Genomic DNA, 22,036 nt, shown 5'->3' on the forward strand with positions numbered 1-22,036 from the left:
AGAGTTGTGTCTTTGGAATGAGATCGGAGCCTTTCAATAAAAATGAAATACCTTGCAAATGCAGTGAATCTGAATCTTAAACCAGCAAATGCTGGAAACACTCAGGACAGTAATGCTGCCTGACCTGCTGAGGCTCAGAGCACAGAACATAGTACAGGTTCCCAACCTTTTTTATACCATGGACTAAGACCAGTAAGCAAGGTGTCCATGAACCCCATGCTAGGAACCCCTGATAGAGTGTTGCCAGAATTGTTTTTAATTAAATGAGTAACACTCAGTTTGATAATAGCTTGCTTTACTATGTTATTACTTTCTAGTTATTCCATTTTGCACTTATAATTTTAAAATAATTAAAAGGTACCTTGTCACCACCAAATCTCCTTAGATACATGTAAGGCCATTCAAATACTACTTGCTCGGTGCTGATACTTTTTAAAATCAGTGCATCTTTGTCTGCCTTGAGAAGATACATTCCTTTGAGGTCACATCTGTCTGAAGCATCTGTACTTCTTATTGAAACTTTATATTCGGACACTGAAAATTAAAAAAAATAGTATCAGTAATTTCATCTGGAGCTTCACAAGCAATGTGAATTATAAACCGTTGCTAGAGGCGAGTTTCTGACCCTTACCATCATCTTCATCTCATATTCTCAATATTTATTGTTTTTTTTCTTTTTGTATTTGCACAGATTGTTGTTTTTTGCACATTGGCTGTTTGTCCATCCTGTTGGGAGCAGTCTTTCACTGATCATATTGTGTTTCTTGTATTTACTATGAATTCCCACAAGAAAACAAATCTCAGGGTTGTATATAGTGATGTATATGTACTTTGATAATAAATTTACTTTGAACTTTAAACTTTACCCTACCAGGAACACGGGTAGCAGGACAAGGATGAAGAATAATTCTATTTAATGGAGAAGGAGATTGCCTTCTCAAGTTGCTATGCATGGTTCAGTGGACCTAGATCTTTATAACGCTCCATTTCAAAGAAAAATGTTTTAACAACATGATAGACTGTTTAAGTCACAGGATGATAACCCAACATCTTCAACATGTCAGCAACTGTGCAGGAATCCACAACCAAATATGTACATCACTGATGGGTGAAACTGGAAGCTTGTATGTATCCTTCATAAGTTGTTAGCACCAGCGTCACCTGTTTTCCACCCCTCATTGCTTAGGTCACGTAAATGATCTTAGATACTCACCTAAATTAATGTGATTAATGCGTTGCTCTGGTCTCCGGCATTACTGCAGAAACAATATTTATGGAGAAGTATTTCAAGAAAACTGGAAGTAGTACTTAAGCCTAATGTTAAACTTGTAGGGTCTGACATAGCTGAATCACCTTAAAACTAGTCATTGAATTGTAGCAACACACACAAAATGCCGGAGGAACTCAGCAGGCCAGGCAGCATCTGTGGAAAAGAGTACAGTTGACGATTTGGACCCTGCTGGAAGGTCTCGGCCTGGAACATCGACTGTACTCTTTTCCACACTGCCTGGCCTGCTGAGTTTCTCTGATTTCCAGCATCTGCAGATGTTCCCTTGTTTGTCATTGAATTGTAGTATGACCTGGAGAGGAGACAGACCACTGATAAAGCAATGATAGGACTATCTGAATAGTTTGCTTTGCACATTGTAGAAAGGAGCTGGATCAGATCTTGTCTTATATGACTGATGATGGAAACACTTATGGGGTAGATTAAGAGGATATGCATAAACATACGTCATCCACTAGACATAATGTTCCTGCTATCACTGACAATGCAGATAAAGGCCTTAAGGAGGATAGTTAGAATGCTAACAGTAGCATCAAGTAACACAAACTGTTCAGAGAGCGAAGAAAAAGCATCTTGTGGTAGGGATTCAATACTCAGAGGTGAAAGAAGCATGCTTTAAACGCAGGGAAGAGTCCTACATTAGGAAGCATCAGGAACAAAGGTGATGAACTGAGAGCTTAGATACATATATGGAATTATGATGTAGTGGCCATTACAGAGACTTGGATGGCACCAGGGCAGGAATGGATTCTCAATATTTCTGGATTTCAGTGCTTTAAAAGGGATAGAGAGGGAGGAAAAAGGGGAGGAGGGGTGGCATTACTGGTCAGGGATACTATTACAGCTACAAAAAGGGTGGATAATGTAGCAGGATCCTCTTTTGAGTCAATATGGGTGGAAGTCAGGAACAGGAAGGGAGCAGTTACTCTACTGGGGGTATTGTATAGGCCCCCTGGTAGCAGCAGAGATACAGAGGAGCAGATTGGGAGGCAGATTTTGGAAAGGTGCAAAAATAACAGGGTTGTTATCATGGGTGACTTTAACTTCCCTAATAATGATTGGCACCTGATTAGTTCCAACGGTTTAGATGGGGCAGAATTTGTTAAGTGTGTCCAGGATGGATTCCTGTCACAGTATGTGGACAGGCCGACCAGGGGGAATGCCATACTAGATCTAGTACTAGGTAATGAACCGGGTCAGGTCACAGATCTCTCAGTGGGTGAGCATCTGGGGGACAGTGACCACCGCTCCCTGGCCTTTATAATTATCATGGAAAAGGATAGAATCAAAGAGGACAGGGAAATTTTTAATTGGGGAAAGGCAAATTATGAGGCTATAAGGCTAGAACTTGCGGGTGTGAATTGGGATGATGTTTTTGCAGGGAAATGTACTATGGACATGTGGTCGATGTTTAGAGATCTCTTGCGGGATGTAAGGGATAAATTTGTCCTGGTGAGTAAGATAAAGAATGGTAGGGTGAAGGAACCATGGGTGACAAGTGAGGTGGAAAAAGGCAGCATACATGAGGTTTAGGAAGCAAGGATCAGATGGGTCTATTGAGGAATATAGGGAAGCAAGAAAGGAGCTTAAGAAGGGGCTGAGAAGAGCAAGAAGGGGGCATGAGAAGGCCTTGGCGAGTAGGGTAAAGGAAAACCCCAAGGCATTCTTCAATTATGAGAAGAAAAAAAGGATGACAGGAGTGAAGGTAGGACCGATTAGAGATAAAGGTGGGAAGATGTGCCCGGAGGCTGTGGAAGTGAGCGAGGTCCTCAATGAATACTTCTCTTCGGTATTCACCAATGAGAGGGAACTTGCTGATGGTGAGGACAATATGAGTGAGGTTGATGTTCTAGAGCATGTTGATATTAAGGGAGAGGAGGTGTTGGAGTTGTTAAAATACATTAGGACAGATAAGTTCCTGGGGCCTGACGGAATAGAAACATAGAAACATAGAAAATAGGTGCAGGAGTAGGCCATTCGGCCCTTCGAGCCTGCACCGCCATTTATTATGATCATGGCTGATCATCCAACTCAGAACCCAGCCTTCCCTCCATACCCCCTGACCCCTGTAGACACAAGGGCCATATCTAACTTCCTTTTAAACATAGCTAATGAACTGGCCTCAACAGTTTGCTGTGGCAGAGAATTCCACAGATTCACCACTCTCTGTGTGAAGAAGTTTTTCCTAATCTCGGTCCTAAAAGGCTTCCCCTCTATCCTCAAACTGTGACCCCTCGTTCTGGACCTCCCCAACATCGGGAACAATCTTCCCGCATCTAGCCTGTCCAATCCCTTCAGGATCTTATACGTTTCAATCAGATCCCCTCTCAATCTTCTAAATTCCAACGAGTACAAGCCCAGTTCATCCAGTCTTTCTTCATATGAAAGACCTGCCATCCCAGGAATCAATCTGGTGAACCTTCTTTGTACTCCCTCTATGACAAAGATGTCTTTCCTCAGATTAGGGGACCAAAACTGCACACAATACTCCAGGTGTGGTCTCACCTGGAATATTCCCCAGGCTGCTCCACGAGGCGAGAGAAGAGACTGCTGAGCCTCTGGCTAGGATCTTTATGTCCTCGATGTCTATGGGAATGGTACCGGAGGATTGTTGTTCCCTTATTCAAAAAAGGTAGTAGGGATAGTCCGGGTAATTATAGACCAGTGAGCCTTACGTCTGTGGTGGGAAAGCTGTTGGAAAAAATTTCTTAGAGATAGGATCTACAGGCATTTAGAGAATCATGGTCTGATCAGGGACAGTCAGCATGGCTTTGTGAAGGGCAGATCGTGTCTAACAAGCCTGATAGAGTTCTTTGAGGAGGTGACCAGGCACATAGATGAGGGTAGTGCAGTGGATGTGATCTATATGGATTTTAGTAAGGCATTTGACAAGGTTCCACACGGTAGGCTTATTCAGAAAGTTAGAAGGCATGGGATCCAGGGAAGTTTGGCCAGATGGATTCAGAATTGGCTTCCCTGCAGGAGGCAGAGGGTGGTGGTGGAGGCAGTACATTTAGATTGGAGGATTATGACTAGTGGTGTCCCACAAGGATCTGTTCTGGGACCTCTACTTTTCGTGATTTTTATTAACGACCTGGATGTGGGGATAGAAGGGTGGGTTGGCAAGTTTGCAGACGACACAAAGGTTGGTGGTGTTGTAGATAGTGTAGAGGATTGTCAAAGATTGCAGAGAGACATTGATAGGATGCAGAAGTGGGTTGAGAAGTGGCAGATGGAGTTCAACCCGGAGAAGTGTGAGGTGGTACACTTTGGAAGGACAAACTCCAAGGCAGAGTACAAAGTAATGGCAGGATACTTGGTAGTGTGGAGGAGCAGCGGGATCTCGGGGTACATGTCCATAGATCCCTGAAAGTTGCGTCACAGGTGGATAGGGTAGTTAAGAAAGCTTATGGGGTGTTAGCTTTCATAAGTCGAGGGATAGAGCATAAGAGTCGCGATATAATGATGCAGCTCTATAAAACTCTGGTTAGGCCACACTTGGAGTATTGTGTTCAGTTCTGGTCACCTCACTATAGGAAGGATGTGGAAGCATTGGAAAGGGTACAGAGGAGATTTACCAGGATGCTGCCTGGTTTAGAAAGTATGGATTATGATCAGAGATTAAGGGAGCTAGGGCTTTACTCTTTGGAGAGAAGGAGGATGAGAGGAGACATGATAGAGGTGTACAAGATAATAAGAGGAATAGATAGAGTGGATAGCCAGCGCCTCTTCCCCAGGGCACCACTGCTCAATACAAGAGGACACAGCTTTAAGGTAAGGGGTGGGAAGTTCAAGGGGGATATTAGAGGAAGGTTTTTTACTCAGAGAGTGGTTGGTGCGTGGAATGCACTGCCCGAGTCAGTGGTGGAGGCAGATACACTAGTGAAGTTTAAGAGACTACTAGACAGGTATATGGAGGAATCTAAGGTGGGGGCTTATATGGGAGGCAGGGTTTGAGGGTCGGCATAACATTGTGGGCCGAAGGACCTGTACTGTGCTGTACTATTCTATGTTCTATGTTCTGTTATATGTAGACTACAATATCAGGGTGGAGGATCTTTCAAATTTGAAAAGATATTGCAGAGGAAGTGAGAAGATGTTATTATTGCTATTAAGATTTTAAGTTTTAAACAAACTTTGAAAATTTGTGGGAGATCATTAGAAATCAGGAGGCAAGGCAAAGAGCAGGTGCTGTCTGTATAATTAACAAAATTACTCGCAGACTGGCATATCAATCTGCAGAGTAATTTGGGGTGGCGTGTGGGAGGGCATGTGGTTGAAGGAAATGCAAATAAAAAAAGTTTCATTTCTTGGAATGCAAGTACAAATCCTGCGACAATTAGGAAGAAATGGTGGTGTCTGCTCCACCTGAAATGGGTAGGGACCCATATTATACTGGAAATTAAAATAGGGCAGTATTAAAAATTTTAAACTAGAACAGACATGGCAGAAATAAATTGTTTTGAAACAGGCAAAATGAAAATGGGTGTATTAGGAAGAAATTATGCTTCCAGTACTACATGTCATGGGAAATCTCTAAAGAAATTAAAAAATAGATAAGTGGTATTTCGTCCTTTCATTATGCGGCATATTGTATGACTAGGTGATCATGGTCTATGACTGTTTTTGGTGACCATGGTTGTTTTTGGCAAATGGAAGTGGTTTGCCATTGCCTTCTTCTGGGCAGTGTCTTTACAAGATGGGTGACCCAGCAATTATCAATACTCTTCAGAAATTATCTGGCATCAGTGGTCACATAACTATGACTTGTGATATAAGACCATAAGACCATAGATATAGGAGCAGAAGTAGGCCATTTGGCCCATCAAGTCTGCTCTGCCATTCAATCATGGGCTGATCCAATTCTTCCAGTCATTCCCACTCCCCTGCTTTCACCCCATACCCTTTGATGCCCTGGACAATCAAGAACCTAACTATTTCTGCCTTAAATGCACCCAGTGACTTGGCCTCCACAGCTGCTCATGGCAACAAATTCCACAGATTTACCACTCTCTGACTGAAGTAATTTCTCCGCATCTCAGTTCTAAAAGGACGTCCTTCAATCCTGAAGTCGTGCCCTCTTGTCTTAGACTCCCCTACCATGGGAAATAACTTTGCCATATCTAATCTGTTCAGGCCTTTTAACATTCGGAATGTTTCTATCAGATTCCCCCCTCATTCTCCTGAACTCCAGGGAATACAGCCCAAAAGCTACCAGACATTCCTCATATGGTAACCCTCTCATTACTGGAATCATTCTCCTGAATCTTCACTGAACCCTCTCCAATGTCAGTAAATCCTTTCTAAAATAAGGAGCCAAAAACTCCACTCAATACTCAGTGTGGTTTCACAAGTGCCTGATAGAGCCTCAACATCACATCCCTGCTCTTATAGTCTATACCTCTAGAAATGTATGCCAAAATTGCATTCACCATCTTCACCACAACTCAGCCTGGAGGTTAACCTTTAGGGTATCCTGCACAAGGACTCCCAAGTCCCTTTGCATCTCTGCATTTTGAATTCTCTCCCCATCTAAATAATAGTCTGCCCATTTATTTCTTCCACCAAAGTGCATGACCATACACTTTCCAAAATGGTATTTCATTTGCCACTTCTTTGCCCATTCCCCTAAACTACCTAAGTTTCTCTGCAGGCTCACTGTTTCCTCAACACTACCCGTTCCTCCACCTATCTTCGTATCAGCGGCAAAATTAACCACAAATCCATTAGTACCGTAGTACAAATCATTGACCTACATCATAAAAAGCAGCAGTTCCAACACTGACCCCTGTGGAACTCCACTGGTAACCAGAAGCCAGCCAGAATAGGATCCCTTTATTCCCACTCTCTGTTTTCTGCCTAACAGCCAATGTTCCACCCATGCTAGAAACTTCCCTGTAATTCCACGGGCACTTATTTTGATAAGCAGCCTCATGTACAGCACCTTGTCAAAGGCCTTCTGAAAATCCAAGGGCACCACATCTATTGCATCTCCTTTATCTAACCTGCTTGTAATTTCCTCAAAGAATTGCAGTAGGTTTGTCAGGCAGGATTTTCCTTTCAGGAAACCATGCTGGCTTTGGCCTAACTTGTCATGTGCCTCCAGGTACTCCGTAATCTCATCCCTAATAATTGATTCCAACAACTTACCAACCACTGATCCACTGATGTCAGGCTAACAGGTCTATAGTTTCCTTACTCTGCCTCCCAACCTTCTTAAATAGCAGAGTAACATTTGCAATTTTCCAGTCATCTGGTACAGTGCCAGAATCTATCGATTCTTGAAAAATCATCGTTAATACCTCTGCACCAGTTGCTCATACAACCATCCACCACCTGCTTCCGTGGCTTCACATGACCCTGATCGGGGCTGCTGGGGGGTCGGTTTCCTAAACATGTAACCAGGTGCTACATCTTGCCCCAGGATCATCTGCAGGCTAGTGGAGGGAAGAAGCACCTTACATCTTCTTTGGTAATGACGTATTTCCACCCCGCCACTCTAACCAGCATTAGATTCAGAAATTAGCGTAGGTCACTGTCATAATCATGTCAGATCCATGACCTGACTGTCAGATTTACATGGCAGTGTTTCCTTCAGATATAGCGTCCTGAAGACCCTCAGCATGCACTTCAGGAATTCCATTACGTACATTATTGAAACTGATACCTAATTCCTCTATTTATGCACTATTATTCCTCTGGTACAGATAGATGTGCATTGAGTACAAGGTTCAGGAAATTATTAAAACATTACAGATGAGTTCTTTGCAATTGGTGATTGCTTGCTTATGCTTAATACTAAAGTATACTTTCAAATACAGTCTGGTTTCTATCGTATAAACTACAGAGGATACATGTTCTAAGGTAGTTAATCTGATCTGCTATCTTAGCGTTCACTAAGTTATGCTTGTAGATCTAAATTTCTGCAATATTGAAGTAAAAGCCATCAATTTTAAACAAAACTCCTAAATTATTTATTTGTTGCTGAAACATTATAGGAAACATATAAATTAAGAAATAGGCAACTTTGTTAACATCACATTTTATAACACAATTGAGAATATAAATAGCTCGACCACAAGCCCAATTCAGCAATGGAACAAAAAAACTCTAAATTTTCCAGTCTGGTCCTGGTTGTAATTTAAAGATGTATCAAGCATCTAATTTTTGTAATCTTTGATGGAAATTAGCTATTACCACTACTGCATTCTATTTTAAACTAGCATTTACTTCTACATACATTGTCTATTTCTTTTATTACCTCTTCCTTCCTCCCATTACTGACACTTGGTGATTATTTCCATTGAGGTCAGTGCATCACTGACATACTGTCTATGTAGAAAAGAGTTGCTCCTATTGACAATGCACTTATGTGCAATCATTAAATGTAAATGTTTCTGGACATCTTAATTATGTATCTTATCTATTTTGGGAAATCCTTTTGATTTGCCTTTATAAATTCTTTATGCAGGAAATATAATAACTGCAGTCACTTTACACTATTTAAATATATGAGACTGAATGAATTTGCTTTTGGAGATGTGAAAGTGTAATTAGGAAAGAAAGTACTTGCATTTATATAATGCCTTTCAGGATGTCCCAAAGCACCTTATAGCCAATTAGCTAGTTTTGATGGTGATCCAATATTGAAATGTAAGAAATGTGACAGCTGAAGGCTAAATTGTGCACCTTGAAGGCTCTTTACTTATTTAAAATGATACCATGGGATGTTTTTCATTGCTATGGGTACAGAAGGGCTCTCAATTAAATGTCTCATTCAAAAGACAGCATCTTCAACACTCAAATGGTCTCTATTCAACCTCGATTTTCCTTTCAAGTTTCTAGACCAAGGCTTGAAGAAACAACCTTCCAACTCAGTGGAAGTAATTCTGCCCCCAAGCCATAGTTCCCACAGTTAACGATAAAAAATAACTACTTACATTTGCCTGAGGTTTTAAATTATATTGGTTTTAGGTGGGATTTGGTGGTAGAGAAGGACAAAGGAGAGTGTATCAGCAATCCAGAGGCCTGGGCTATTGATCCCAGGATGAGAACTCAAATCATAGCACAGAAAGTGCAGGTTAAACTTATTATTTAAGTAGTTGGGGGAAAAATCTAATATCAGTTATGGTGTTAATACAACTACCAGATTGTTGTAAAGCACATTCTTGCTTACTTTGACTGCATTTCCCCTTCAGAGATGCTGCCAGACCTGCAGAGTTCCTCCAGCATTGTATGCCTTTCCAACTTTTATCCTTTGGGAAGGAGCTACACTGCCCTTACCCAGAATCAATCCCTCGCGAGTCTGCTATGAGTGATTCTAAACTGGTTTGAACTTAGCATATTTCAGAAGAACATTACAAAAGTACTGCAGATGCTGGAAAACTAAAATGAAAACAGAAATTAATAGAAACCCTCATTAGGTCTTGCTGCAACTGTAGGGAGAGAAGAAGAGTTAATGTTTCAGGCCTGAATTCCTGACTATTTCCAGAACTTTCTATGTTTACTATTGTTTGAGATGGACAGTATTGTTTTTGTGGCTGTTGTAGAGTATACTGAAAGAATAATGAGGGCTGGACTCCCCGTATTCACCCACACAACTCAGAATATGACCAAGTGTCAGCAAATGAGGCAATCGTACCATTCCCCTGCTTTTATTTTCCCTGATAATCTCCTCAATGCCTGCTAGAAGGTCATGCCAACTGTATGTCACACTCTGCTTACATTGGTTCCACTAGGCCCAGCCTCCTGGGCCTTTAGGTAATGGTAGAGAAAGAGAGCCATTAGTAACTTCCTTTCCTGATACCCCAAGGCCTGTCCACCACCTGTCAAGTCAAGTTTATTGTCATTAAAAAATTAAATCTACAAATGAATTATGCGTAGATAAATGAAGTGCACTAATTAAATATTGTGGGTAAGATACAAGTCATGAGTGTAATGGAATACTTTGCAGTTGCCCGAATAAGTGCAGGTGTGCTAACAACTCTCAAGAAGCCACTTGACTGGCACCCAGTCAATTCCACCACCACAGTGACTGCAGTGTGAACTACATACGTTCAGTGGCCACTTTGTTAGGTACATCTGCTCATTCATGCAAATATCTAATCAGCCAATCGTGGCAGCAACTCAATGCTTAAATGCATGCAGACATGGTCAAGAGGTTGTTTTTGTTCAGAACAAACATCAGAATGGGGAAGAAATGTGATCTTTGACTGTTGAATAATTGTTGGTGCCAGACAGGATGGTTTGAGTATCTCAGAAACTGATCTTCTGGGATTTTCACCAACAATACTCTCCAGAGGTTAGAGTTAAAAACCAAAACACATCCAGTGAATGGCAGTTCTGTGGGTGAATGACTGTGGAATGATCATTGGTAGCACACAGGGTAGTTTAGAGTATCTCAGCAGCTGCTGATCTGCACTACATAGTAGAGTGTGCAACACAATTACAGCTCAGGGCATTGGATTTTGCAGTTCAATCCCAGCATCCTTTGTAAACAGCTGGCATGTCCTCCCTGGGTTTTTCCCAGGTGCTCCAGTTTCCTCCCACTGTCCAAAGTGGGACAGTGTGTGGACAGTGTAACCGGGTGTGTTAACTTGTCATTGTAAATGTCCTGTAATTGAGTTAGGGTTAAATTGGAGTTGTCGGAGGTTACTAGGTGGCAAAGTTTGAAGGGCCTTTTCTGCCCTGTATCTCCAAGTAAATAAAATTCTCCTGGGATTTTCATGCACAATAGTCGCCAGAGTTTACAGAGAACGGTACAGAAAACACCCAGTGAGCGGCAGTTCTTTGAGAAAAAAATACCTCGTTGAAGAGAGAGGTCAGAGGAGAATAGCCAGACTGGTTCAAGCTGACAGGAAGGTGACAGTAATTCAAATAACCATGTGTTATAACACTGATGTGCAGAGGAGCATCTCTGAATGCACTACATGCCAAACCTTGAAGTGGATGGGCTACAGCAGCACAAGACCACAAACATACACGGTGTCTGTTTTATTAGATACAGGGGGTACTTAGTAAAGTGCCCACTGAGTGTGTATATAAAATGCATTGTGGTTACTCAACAGCACTTTGAGTAACTCCACCAGATATGCGACAATTCCAGAAGCTGGAACCCACCAACCTCTCAGGGGCAATGTAGGCAATAAAGGCTGGCCTTGGTGGTGAAATCTCAATCCCGACAATGAAAAACAAACAAAATCTGCCCTTGGTTTATAACCATTACATTTTCATTTTCAGTATTTTAGTTCTAAGTGCCAGAGGAACATTTTTTATTGTCGTGCCAACAGAATACAGCAGGCAAGCCACAAAAATCTCTATAGATTGTAGATATTTCACTGAGAGTTTGCTGTTCACATTAAATAAGTTCAAATGCTAAAATATGGGCAATTTCACAGAATAATCAATGAACTGTCTGCAGTACAGACAATGTGAGGAAAACCCAAAATTTCTTCCCAAAATACAACCATTTTGTTGAGCTGTTTATGTATGGTTCAAGAACTACGAGTTTAACTGATACCACATGTACTTTTAATCCCACAAGATCACACAACTATAGACAAGAGAAACAACAGAAAATGAACAAATCAATAGAAAGAGTATATTTGAGAAATGGGATTGTGTAGAAAATGCTGAAAACTATTGCATTATGGTTAAGTACCTTCCAGCATTTTTACTGTAGGAAATGCAAGTAATATTTGGTGTAGGAGATATATTTCTGATTTAGAGGGCATGTGCTTTCATAAAATGCTGTCTTCTCTGGAGCGGCGGAGGCTGAGGAAAGATCTGATAGATGTGTATAAGATTATGAGAGGCACAGACAGGGAGCATCTGTTTCCCTGTGTTAAACATCTACTACCAGAGGGCTTGCATTGAAGATGAGAGGGGCCAGGTTCAATGGGAATGTGAAGGGTAAGTTTTTTACTCAGAGAGTGGTGGATGCCTGGAATGCGTTGCCTGGTATAGCGGCAGAGACAGATACATTAGAGGCTTTTAAGAGACATTCAGATAGGCACATGAACTTGGGGAAGATGGAGGGATATGGACATTGAGTAGGTAGGAGTGATTAGTTTTTGGGGCATTTTAATTTATTTTTAGCTGGTTCAGCACAACTGTGGGCTGAAGAGCCCATTCCTGAGCTGTACTTTTCTATGTTCTATATACATTTCTCAAGAGCATTTCTCTACATTAAGAACACGCTTTGCAAAGTTGCACTGCACCAAGAAGCGAATAAATCAAAAAGTCTGGATGAAATGTATTAGGATTGATTTCACATGTACAGCTAGAAAATGACATTGAAAAACATAGCTTTGTAACATGAAGACAAGAAACCCAAATTGTTGTGAATCGGAAGTTTGTTGAACAAAGATTTGCTATATAAATGCAAGCACAGATATATTTCATTACAAGTGGTGAACAGGGTTACCAGCTGTTCGTTCCTTACAGGAATTTTATTTATATTCAGTTAAAACAGTCCAGGTATTAACAGGTTAACTTTAAAGAATAACACTGCATTATTTGGCCTCCAGGGTCATCTGCAGCAATGAATGTCACAGATTCACTACTCTCTCCAGTCTGGGACTGAAAGGCTTTATCTATGAGGAGCATTTGATGGGTCTGGGCCTCTTCTCACTGGAATTCAAAAGAATAAGTGGGGGGGGGGAAGAGCCCATTAGCTAAGGGATGGTAACTGTTCCTGAACCCGGTGGTGTGGGAACTGAGGCTGCGGATGTGAGTAACTGGGATCAGTGTAGATTTGTACAGCAGGTGACAACTACAGAATGGGCCAAAGAGACTTTTTTTGTGCCACACAGCTCTGAGATTCTGAGTTGCCATGTATTATTCATAGTGAAAAATGCCGTTCGAGATGAAGATGTGATGACGATGTCGACTCAGACCTGAGAGGGCAGTGTCGGGCATTTTCATGCCTTACAAGGCGCAGTTCGAAAGGCTGTGTGGGGTGCCACTCCTTGCACAGGCATTTCACAGTATTATTTTACAAGGCCGAGATGCGAGCTTGACATCAATCCGGCGGTCTGTCACTGGATCGAACTCAGGAACCTCCGTCCTCAAGCCCAGTGCTCATCTCACTGCGCCACCAGCCGACCAAAGGTTTGCCATTCAAGACAAACCTGGAAGTGATCTTTTGCCATTAAGGTACAGAATTATAGAGAATGGAAATTAGAAACTTTCATCTGAATCTTGATTTCCTTCCTGCCTAATAGTCACTGTTGCCCTTGCCTTATCCCATCCAGCAGTTAATACCAGCAGGCTTCGAAGAAATGAGGTCCCAGTCAGATTCCTCTCTGCCACTATTCTGGTTGAATTGAAATCCTTTGCACCAGAAATTGATTTGAGCTTTGGCAGTGTTACATCAGGAAACAGATATGGTATATCTCTACTTCCTATCAATAAAATAACATTCCAACTCTTAAATTAAAGGGTGATATAAGTCTTTGATTTGCATACATTTGGTGATATTCCACGTAATTGAATACCTTCTGCATCACAGTGAGAATTAAAGGTCACAATTCAGTCTTGCAGAAGATAAAAAGATGAACTACAAAAAGTAAATCTTAAAGTGATATAACGTTAAAATAGGAATATTTCAAAATTGGCCCTTGAAAGAGAAGGAAAGGTAATAAAAATTACTCTTAGTGAAAATAATATTCAACAAAGTGGTTAGGCAAATTCAAGCATGAAGTGGATTTTATGATCTTTTTCAATGATGCAGACTGTTGGGTATTTTAACTAGTATTCAACTTGCTTTCAGAGAAACAAAAAAACACACGACGACCAACCTCTGCAGATTCACACACAGCATAAACACAAACATTACAGGCTGCAGAAAAATACAAAATAATTGGAGAAAAATAGCTACTGAAATTGTTGTAAACAAAACCTTAAGCAAAGAGGAAATTCAAAAGAGGATGCATCATGTCTGACAAATTATGCCATGTAAATTTGTTATCTGTCAGGAAATATCATTGCACCTGTCACTTGGGATGATAAACAACTAAAAACGTCATTCACTGAAGGCATGCAATAAAAAATCTAAAACCTCAGTTTTGCTATCTGTAGCAAATAGTTTCAATTTGTTTTTATGCATACAAACTAAACTGTCTCTTTTCTGACAGCGATTCGTGTGGTCAGAATATTACTGTCAACAACCAAGTTTTCTAAACTGCTTTCATACTTACTTACTCACTGAATGTATGAGAAAGCCATAACAATAACTTTAAAACACTGCAAAAGCAATAGATTTTATATATATAGTAAAAAAATTATAATGCTACATACCAGTTTTCAGTGAAGATCATATACCATGAAAGGTTGGGCAAAAATGTTAACTTGTGAATTTAACCACAATCCTATCCTCATTTGAGGAAACTGCAGTTATTGCTCTTTCAATTATCATTCAGGTTTGATATTTTTAAAGTATTTTATACTTCATTGGAGGTTTCTGGCTATTAAAAGAAAACTCATCATTAGTTTGTTTACCAATGATTTTTCCACAACTACATCTGTAACTTTAAGCCAAAGTAAGTTCCTAAACTCTTTTCAGTGTCAATTCTATATACAGCCCTTTGTCACCATTATTGAAAAAACATGGGGGAATTTTGCACACAACAATTCCTAAAGCTGCAAAGTCCATCAACTGAAGGACAAGGGGAGCAATACCTGGACACACCACCATCTGTATTTTCTCTTCTAAGTCATACCATTATGATTTCAAAATTCATCATCATCTTTCATTGTCACCAGATCTAAAACCTGCTCAGCAGCATAATGAGAGTTTGTTTGTGGTGTGCCGTGTTGTATGACGTGGGCGATCAGGGCCTTTCCATGACCATGATTGTTCTTGGCAAATTTTTCAACAGAAGTGGTTTGACATTACCTTCTCCTGGGCTGTTGAGGCTTTACAAGACTGGCGACCCCAGCCTTTATCAATACTCTTCAGAGATTGTCTACCTGCCGCCTGTGTTCGCATAACCAGGACTTGTGATATGCACTAGCTGCTCATATGACCATCCACCACATGCTCCCATGGCTTCATGTGACCCTGATCAGGGGGGCTAAGCAGGTGTTAAACCTTGCTCAGGGGTAACCTGCAGGCTAGCAGTGTGACAGAGCGTCTTTGGTCCACCCTGCTATCCCTCATAATGAGAGTACCTCATCAAAAGAATTGCAGTACTTGAAGGAGGCAGGCCACGACCATCCTCTCAAAGGAAACCAAGGCAGAGCGTTTGTGAAGAGAGAATCTAGAACCAGGCCCACTTAAGATCGAAGTGAAGTAAAGTTATTTTCTCTCTGAAAATCTGAGTCACTGGAACTCAGAACTCTCTTTCTCAAAGTTTAGATTTTTAAAGAAGGTTGATAAATTTACACTGTGCAGTGGAGGAAATGTGGAAAGTATAAGTGGGTACGTGGAGCCAAGATCCCGTTTAATGGTAAGGTAGGCTTGAGATGTCAAGTGGCCTACTCTCATGCCTAATTTGTATGCTGGATATAGGTTTACGCAATAAAATGCTGATTTTGTAGATGAATTATATGCTGTAAATAAATAAAAGAGGTTTGGTGTGCTGACCAGCATTTCTTCTAGTGAAAGACTGAATAACATCACAGAGATGAGATCTGTGACTGAAAATCCACCAATGAGATGAAGGTTATAAAATGGAGTACAGTGGTTTCTTAGTCCACGTGAATCCCTCATGATTTAAAAGCAGGCTTTGTACCTTAAGAACTTCATTTTTTCCAATTGAAGCAAATTCTCATATTACACAAAATTATTGCCAAACTGCACTTAAAAATCTAACATTAATCTTCACTTCAATATACAAGTGAGTGAATAAATGAGGTCTCTTCAAAAGTACACTAGGGTCATTTTAACGTAACTAACCAATGATGATCGATTATGACTGGGTCAAATAATCAGTTTACACTCCACATGATTTGCATTGAAGTTAATGGAAAGTAAAGTTGGGAGAGATATGAAATGTTCACCAAATCTAATCTCACATACTCCCAAAGGTTAGCAAACACTTGTCTCCTTTGTACTATCTGATGTTAACAAGTTTCATGAAATAGAATTAGTGCCAGACCTTGGACTTGAAGACATTCTGCATAAGTTATTCAGAAAGCATTTTTGCATTACTTGCTTTAAAGTAATAGAATTATTAGCTTAAGGGGTCGTTTGTTCATGAAATCACCTGTTTCTTATTACTTTAATGTAGGATGCCACGGTAGCATAGAGAATAGGGCCCTATTACACATAGGGCGTTAGAATTCAGAGTTCAATTCCAACATCATCTGTAAGGACTTTGTACTTCATCCCAGTGAGTGTGTGGATTTACTCTGGGTGCTGCGATTTCTGGGTGCTCCAAAAGATGATACAACCATAGCTAACAAGAGAAGTAAAAGTCAAGATAAAAGCCAAAGAGAGGGCATATAATACAGCAAAAGTTAGTGCGAAGTTAGAGGATTGGGAAACTTTTAAAAACCAACAGAAGGCAACTAAAAAAAGTCATTAAGAAGGTCAAGATGGAATGCGAAAGAAAGCTAGCCAAGAATATTAAAGATGATACAAAAAGTTTCTTCAGATACATAAAGTGTAAAAGAGAGGTGAGAGTGGATATTGGACCACTGGAAAATGATGCTGGAAAGGTAGTTATGGGGGATAAGGAAATGGTGGATGAGCTGAATAAGTATTTTGCATCAGTTTTCAATGCGGAAGACACTAGCAGTATGCTGGAAGTTCCAGTTTAAGGATTCATGAAGTGTGTGAAGTTACCATTGCCAGAGAAAAGGATCTTAGGAAACTGAGGGGTCTGATGGTAGATAGGTCACCTGGACCAGATGGTGTACACCCCAGGTTCTGAAAGAGGTGACTGAAAAGATTGTGCAGATATTAGTAATGATCCTTCAAGAATCACTAGATTATGGAATGGTTCTGGAAGAATGGAAAATTGGAAATATCACTCCACTCTTCAAGAAGGGAGTGAGGCAGAAGAAAGGAAACTATAGGCTATTTAGTAAGACTGCAGTGGTTGGGAACATGTTGAAGTCAATTGTTAAGGATGAGGTCTCGGAGTACGTGGAAGCACATGCTAAAATAGGCCACAGTCAGCATGGTTCCACAGGGACCTGTATTGGAAACCAATTCTTTCTTCGTTAGATGTCAATGATTTGGATGGATGATGGAATTGATGGCTTTGTTGCAAAGTTAGCTAATAATATGAAGATATTAATAAATAATAAAAATATTCTGTGAGTGTCAAGTTGACATAAAGTACATATACTTTTGAACTTCCATGCATGTTGAGTAACAATCAGAATACTGAAAAAGGATCTAGTGCTGTCCTGGCGTATATTACAAATAAACTCTTCTTGGGCTTCCAGCTGGGTACAGGTATCGATTATAACCGACGTTTCAGTGACAAATTCTGCCATCTTCTCCTACTCTTTTCTGTGTTGTTGATCCAAGTATAGACCATGGTAACTTGACACCCTCCCCTAGAATAACCTTTCAGAGCTTCTGTACTTCCTTCATCTAAGCACCAGGTAGGCAAGATTTTATTTTGGGCTATTTAATTCAAGATCAAGATTGTTTAATGTTATTTCCTGTTTACAAGTGTAAGAACAAGATAATTATTACTCCGGATCTGGTGCAGCACCAAAAAAACACTAAAAGATAAAGAGCAGAAAAAGACAACTTATATACATAGATTGATTTTATGTACATAAAGTGACACTAGGCCGTACATTAAGGGGACTGACAGGAAATAATAAAGCAGTAGTGGAGTTAGTGGGAGAAGTGTTGATCAGCCTTACTGCTTGGGGAGGGTAACTGTTCTTTAGTCTAGTGGTCCAGGCGTAGCTTCCTTCTTGTTGGGAGTGGAACAAAGAGTCCATGAGCAAGGTGTGTGGGATACTTCATGACATTACTGGCCCTTTTCTAGCACCCTTCTGTATGTATATCCTTGGTAGTGAGTAGGTTAGTGTCAATGATGTGTCAATAAAGATACTGTCATCCTAATATCATATCCCTTCCTCTTTCCACCTCTCAACAGGCTTTTGCCTTAAGGTACCAATATCACTCTTTTGTCTCCCCTTTCAATACGTTTCATCCCTTCAGATAGCAAGTACTTTGCGACCAGTTCAGATTAGTTTATTTATTACATGTATGTACTGCAGTGAAATGCGGGGTTTGCTTTAAGAAACAGTAGAACCTAAGGGGGTGCTTGGGGCCACAGGTGTCACCACACAATCCGACACTAACAGCACACCCACCATGTTCAGCTGAACAACACAAGCAGTAAAAACAACAACAAAACAAGCCCCTTTTCTCTCTCCCACCCACTCACCATCTCACACACACAGGCAGGCCTCCATCCCCAGGGCAGGCCACTGGCATTGAATATGATCTACTGCTCCACCTCCAATCTACATCGGTTCCTCTCGCTCTGTACATTACTGATTAACCCAACAGTAGATATCCCTCTTCATATTTGTTTGTTTCAATGCCATCTACTCTCACCCCAGCTCAGAGAGATACAGTGCCTATAAGAAGTATTCACCCTCACTGGGAAGTTTTCAAGTTTTATTGTTTTACAACATTGAATCTCAATGGATTTAATTTGGTTCTTCTGACACTGATCAACAGAAAAACTCCCTTTCATGTCAAAGTGGAGACAGATCTCTACAAGGTGATCTAAATTAATTACAAATATAAAACACAAAATAATTGATTGTCTGAGTATTCATCCCCTACAAATCAATCTTTAATAGTTGCACCTTTGGCATCAATTACAGCCTTGTGTCTGTGTGGATAGGTCTCTACCAGCTTTGCACATCTGGACACTGCAAATTTTCCCCATTCTTTACAAAACTGCTCAAGATCTATCAGATTGCATGGGAATCATGAGTGAACAGCCACAAATTCTCAATTGGATTGAGGTCTGGACTCTGACTTGGACACTCCAGGACATTGACTTTGTTGTTTTTAAGCCATTCTTGTGCAGCTTTGGCTTTATGCTTGGGAGCATTGTCTTGCTGAAAATGATCCTCTCCCAAGTCACAGTTCTCTTACAGACTGCATCAGGTTTTCCTCCAGGATTTCCCTGTGCTTTGCTGTATTCATTTTACCCTCTACCTTCACAAGCCTTCCAGGGCCTACTGCAGTGAAGCATCCCCACAGCATGATGCAGCCACCACCATGCTTCACCGCAGGGATGGTGTGCTTTTGATGATGTACAGTGTTTGGCTTATGTCAAACATAACGTTTTGTCTGAAGGCCAAAAAGCTCAATTTTGGTTTCATCGGACCATAGAAACTTCTTCCAGCTGACTCCAGAGTCTCCCACATGCCTTTCGGCAAACTCTAGCAGAGATTTCATGTGAGTTTTTTCAACAGAGGCTTTCTCTTTGCCACTCTCCCATAAAGCTGCGACTGGTGATGTACCCGGACAACAGCTGTTACATCCACAGTCTCTCCCATCTCAGCCACTGAAGCTTGTAATTGCTCCAGAGATGTCATGGGTCTCTTGGTGGCCTCCCTCATTCGTCCCCCTTCTTGCAGGGTCATTCAGTTTTGAGGACAGCTGGCTCTAGGCAGATTTACAGCTGAGCCATATTCTTTCCATTTCTTAATGTAGCCCCCTGGTAAGCCTCAGGCTCGCTCAACTCGCTTTCGTCCGGGGGAGCAGCCGTCGGCCACGCCAAACTGGGTAATCACATTTGTGTGGATACCGTTTGATGTATCCGACACTGCCAATTAACAGACAGCACACAATGTACGGTTAAACGATTAAGATTTTGTATTTAAGTATGGGGTTAGTAGAGAAACAAAAGAAAAGGAAAACAAATAAAAGGCGCCAATAATCTCATCAACATGTCCAGTGCACAAATGTTGGAGCTCATGGATTCCCTTTCGCTGATCCTCCTTCACTCGTCAGCCCCTGGGTTCCCGCCCCGAGCCCAGGCCCAGCGGGTCCAGCAACCATCTCCTCAAGCCACCTCTTCTCTCTTCATCCTCCTCGCACCTTCTCCCCAAAGCCCGCAAAAACAATAGCTTACAGACACACAAAAAAGAATAACATCTATCCCAATTGGTTAGCAAATGAATACAATTCCCGTTATCAGTAATGATAACCCAAACAAACTGCTACCGTTAACTCAGCAGTTAACATTACAAAGAAGCCACTTTATTAGCCTTAGCAAATAACATGAAAGAAGAAACCCCTTACATTAATGATTGGCTTAACTGTACTCCAAGGGATATTCAGTGACTTGGAAATTTTCTTGTATCCATCTTCTGAATTATGCTTTTCAATCACCTTTTCACGGAGTTGCTTGAAGTGTTCTTTTGTCTTCATGGTATAACTTTTGCCAAGATACTGACTCACCAGCAGTTGGACCTTCCAGATACGGGTGTCCAAAAAAAGATCTTCATTTAACTAATTATGTGACTTCTAAAACCAATTGGCTGCACCAGTGATGATTTGGTGTGTCATATTTAAGGGAGTTGAATACTAATGCAATCAATTATTTTATGTTTCATATTTGGAATTAACTTAGATCACTTTAAAGAGATCTGTTTTCACTTTGACACAAAATAGTCTTTTTCTGTTGATCAGTGTTAAAAAAAAGTCAAATTACATCCACTGTGATTCAATGTTGTAAAACAATAAAACATGAAAACTTCCAGGGAGAGGTGAATATTTTTTATACATGATGTACATATCAGAGATATCTACTGCATGAGTTCTTCTCAGGCAGTCTTACTCTCTGTAAATAGACAAAATCTGCTGTTCAATCTCCTCTGCTATATCCCAATCCGTATAATTTACGATTTGCCTGTTGCAACATCGTCTTTCTTTTCATATTAGCTTATATCAAAATCTAAATTACTGAACAAAATATCAAAGACTTACTCCCTTAGATTATACAAGCCACAAAAAAACTTGAATATACATCTTTCACCCTCAATAATTCTACTCTGAACATATTTTTAACTTCACTCTCCAATTAACAAATTTGATTAAGACTACACATCTCATATTAGAGGGCATTTACCATCTTTCGAGAAAGGCAACGGGACTAAACTGTGTGTAGTTTTGAGCTCCTTATTTTAGAAAGGATATACTGACATTGGAGAGGGTTCAGAGAAGATTCACGAGAATGATTCCAGGAATGAAAGGGTTACCATATGAGGAACGTCTGGCAGCTCTTGGGCTGTATTCCCTGGAGTTCAGGAGAATGAGGGGGGATCTCATAGAAACATTCCAAATGTTAAAAGGCCTGAGCAGATTAGATATGGCAAAGTAATTTCCCATGGTAGGGGAGTCTAGGACAAGAGGGCATGACTTCAGGATTGAAGGACGTCCTTTTAGAACAGAGAAGCAGAGAAATTACTTTAGTCAGAGGGAGGTAAATCTGTGGAATTTGTTGCCACGAGCGGCTGTGGAGGCCAAGTCATTGGGTGTATTTAAGGCAGATACAGATAGATTCTTGATTAGCCAGGGCATCAAAGGGTATGGGGTGAAAGCAGGGAAGTGGGGATGACTGGAAGAATTGGATCAGCCCGTGATTGAATGGCGGAGCAAACTCGATGGGCCGAATGCCTACTTCTGCTCCTTTATTTTATATAGTCTTATGGTCTTAAAGCAAGAAAGTACATGGCAATCATCCAATATCAAATTTAGGCAATGCTAGAACACTCAAAAGGTCAGGCAGCACCGGTTAGGAAGAG

General features: G+C 40.8%; 1 protein-coding gene across 1 annotated transcript in view; it reads right to left on the reverse strand.

The window, feature by feature from the left end:
- LOC134358756 (docking protein 1-like) overlaps positions 1-22,036 on the reverse strand; it is a 43,194-nt gene that overhangs the window by 6,331 nt on the left and 14,827 nt on the right. Inside the window, exon 4 of the mRNA XM_063071223.1 lies at positions 362-534. Coding sequence (XP_062927293.1) covers positions 362-534 — 173 coding nt within the window. The remainder of the gene's footprint in view (positions 1-361; positions 535-22,036) is intronic.

Source organism: Mobula hypostoma, chromosome 19 (assembly GCF_963921235.1).
Source record: "Mobula hypostoma chromosome 19, sMobHyp1.1, whole genome shotgun sequence".
NCBI lineage: Eukaryota > Metazoa > Chordata > Chondrichthyes > Myliobatiformes > Myliobatidae > Mobula > Mobula hypostoma.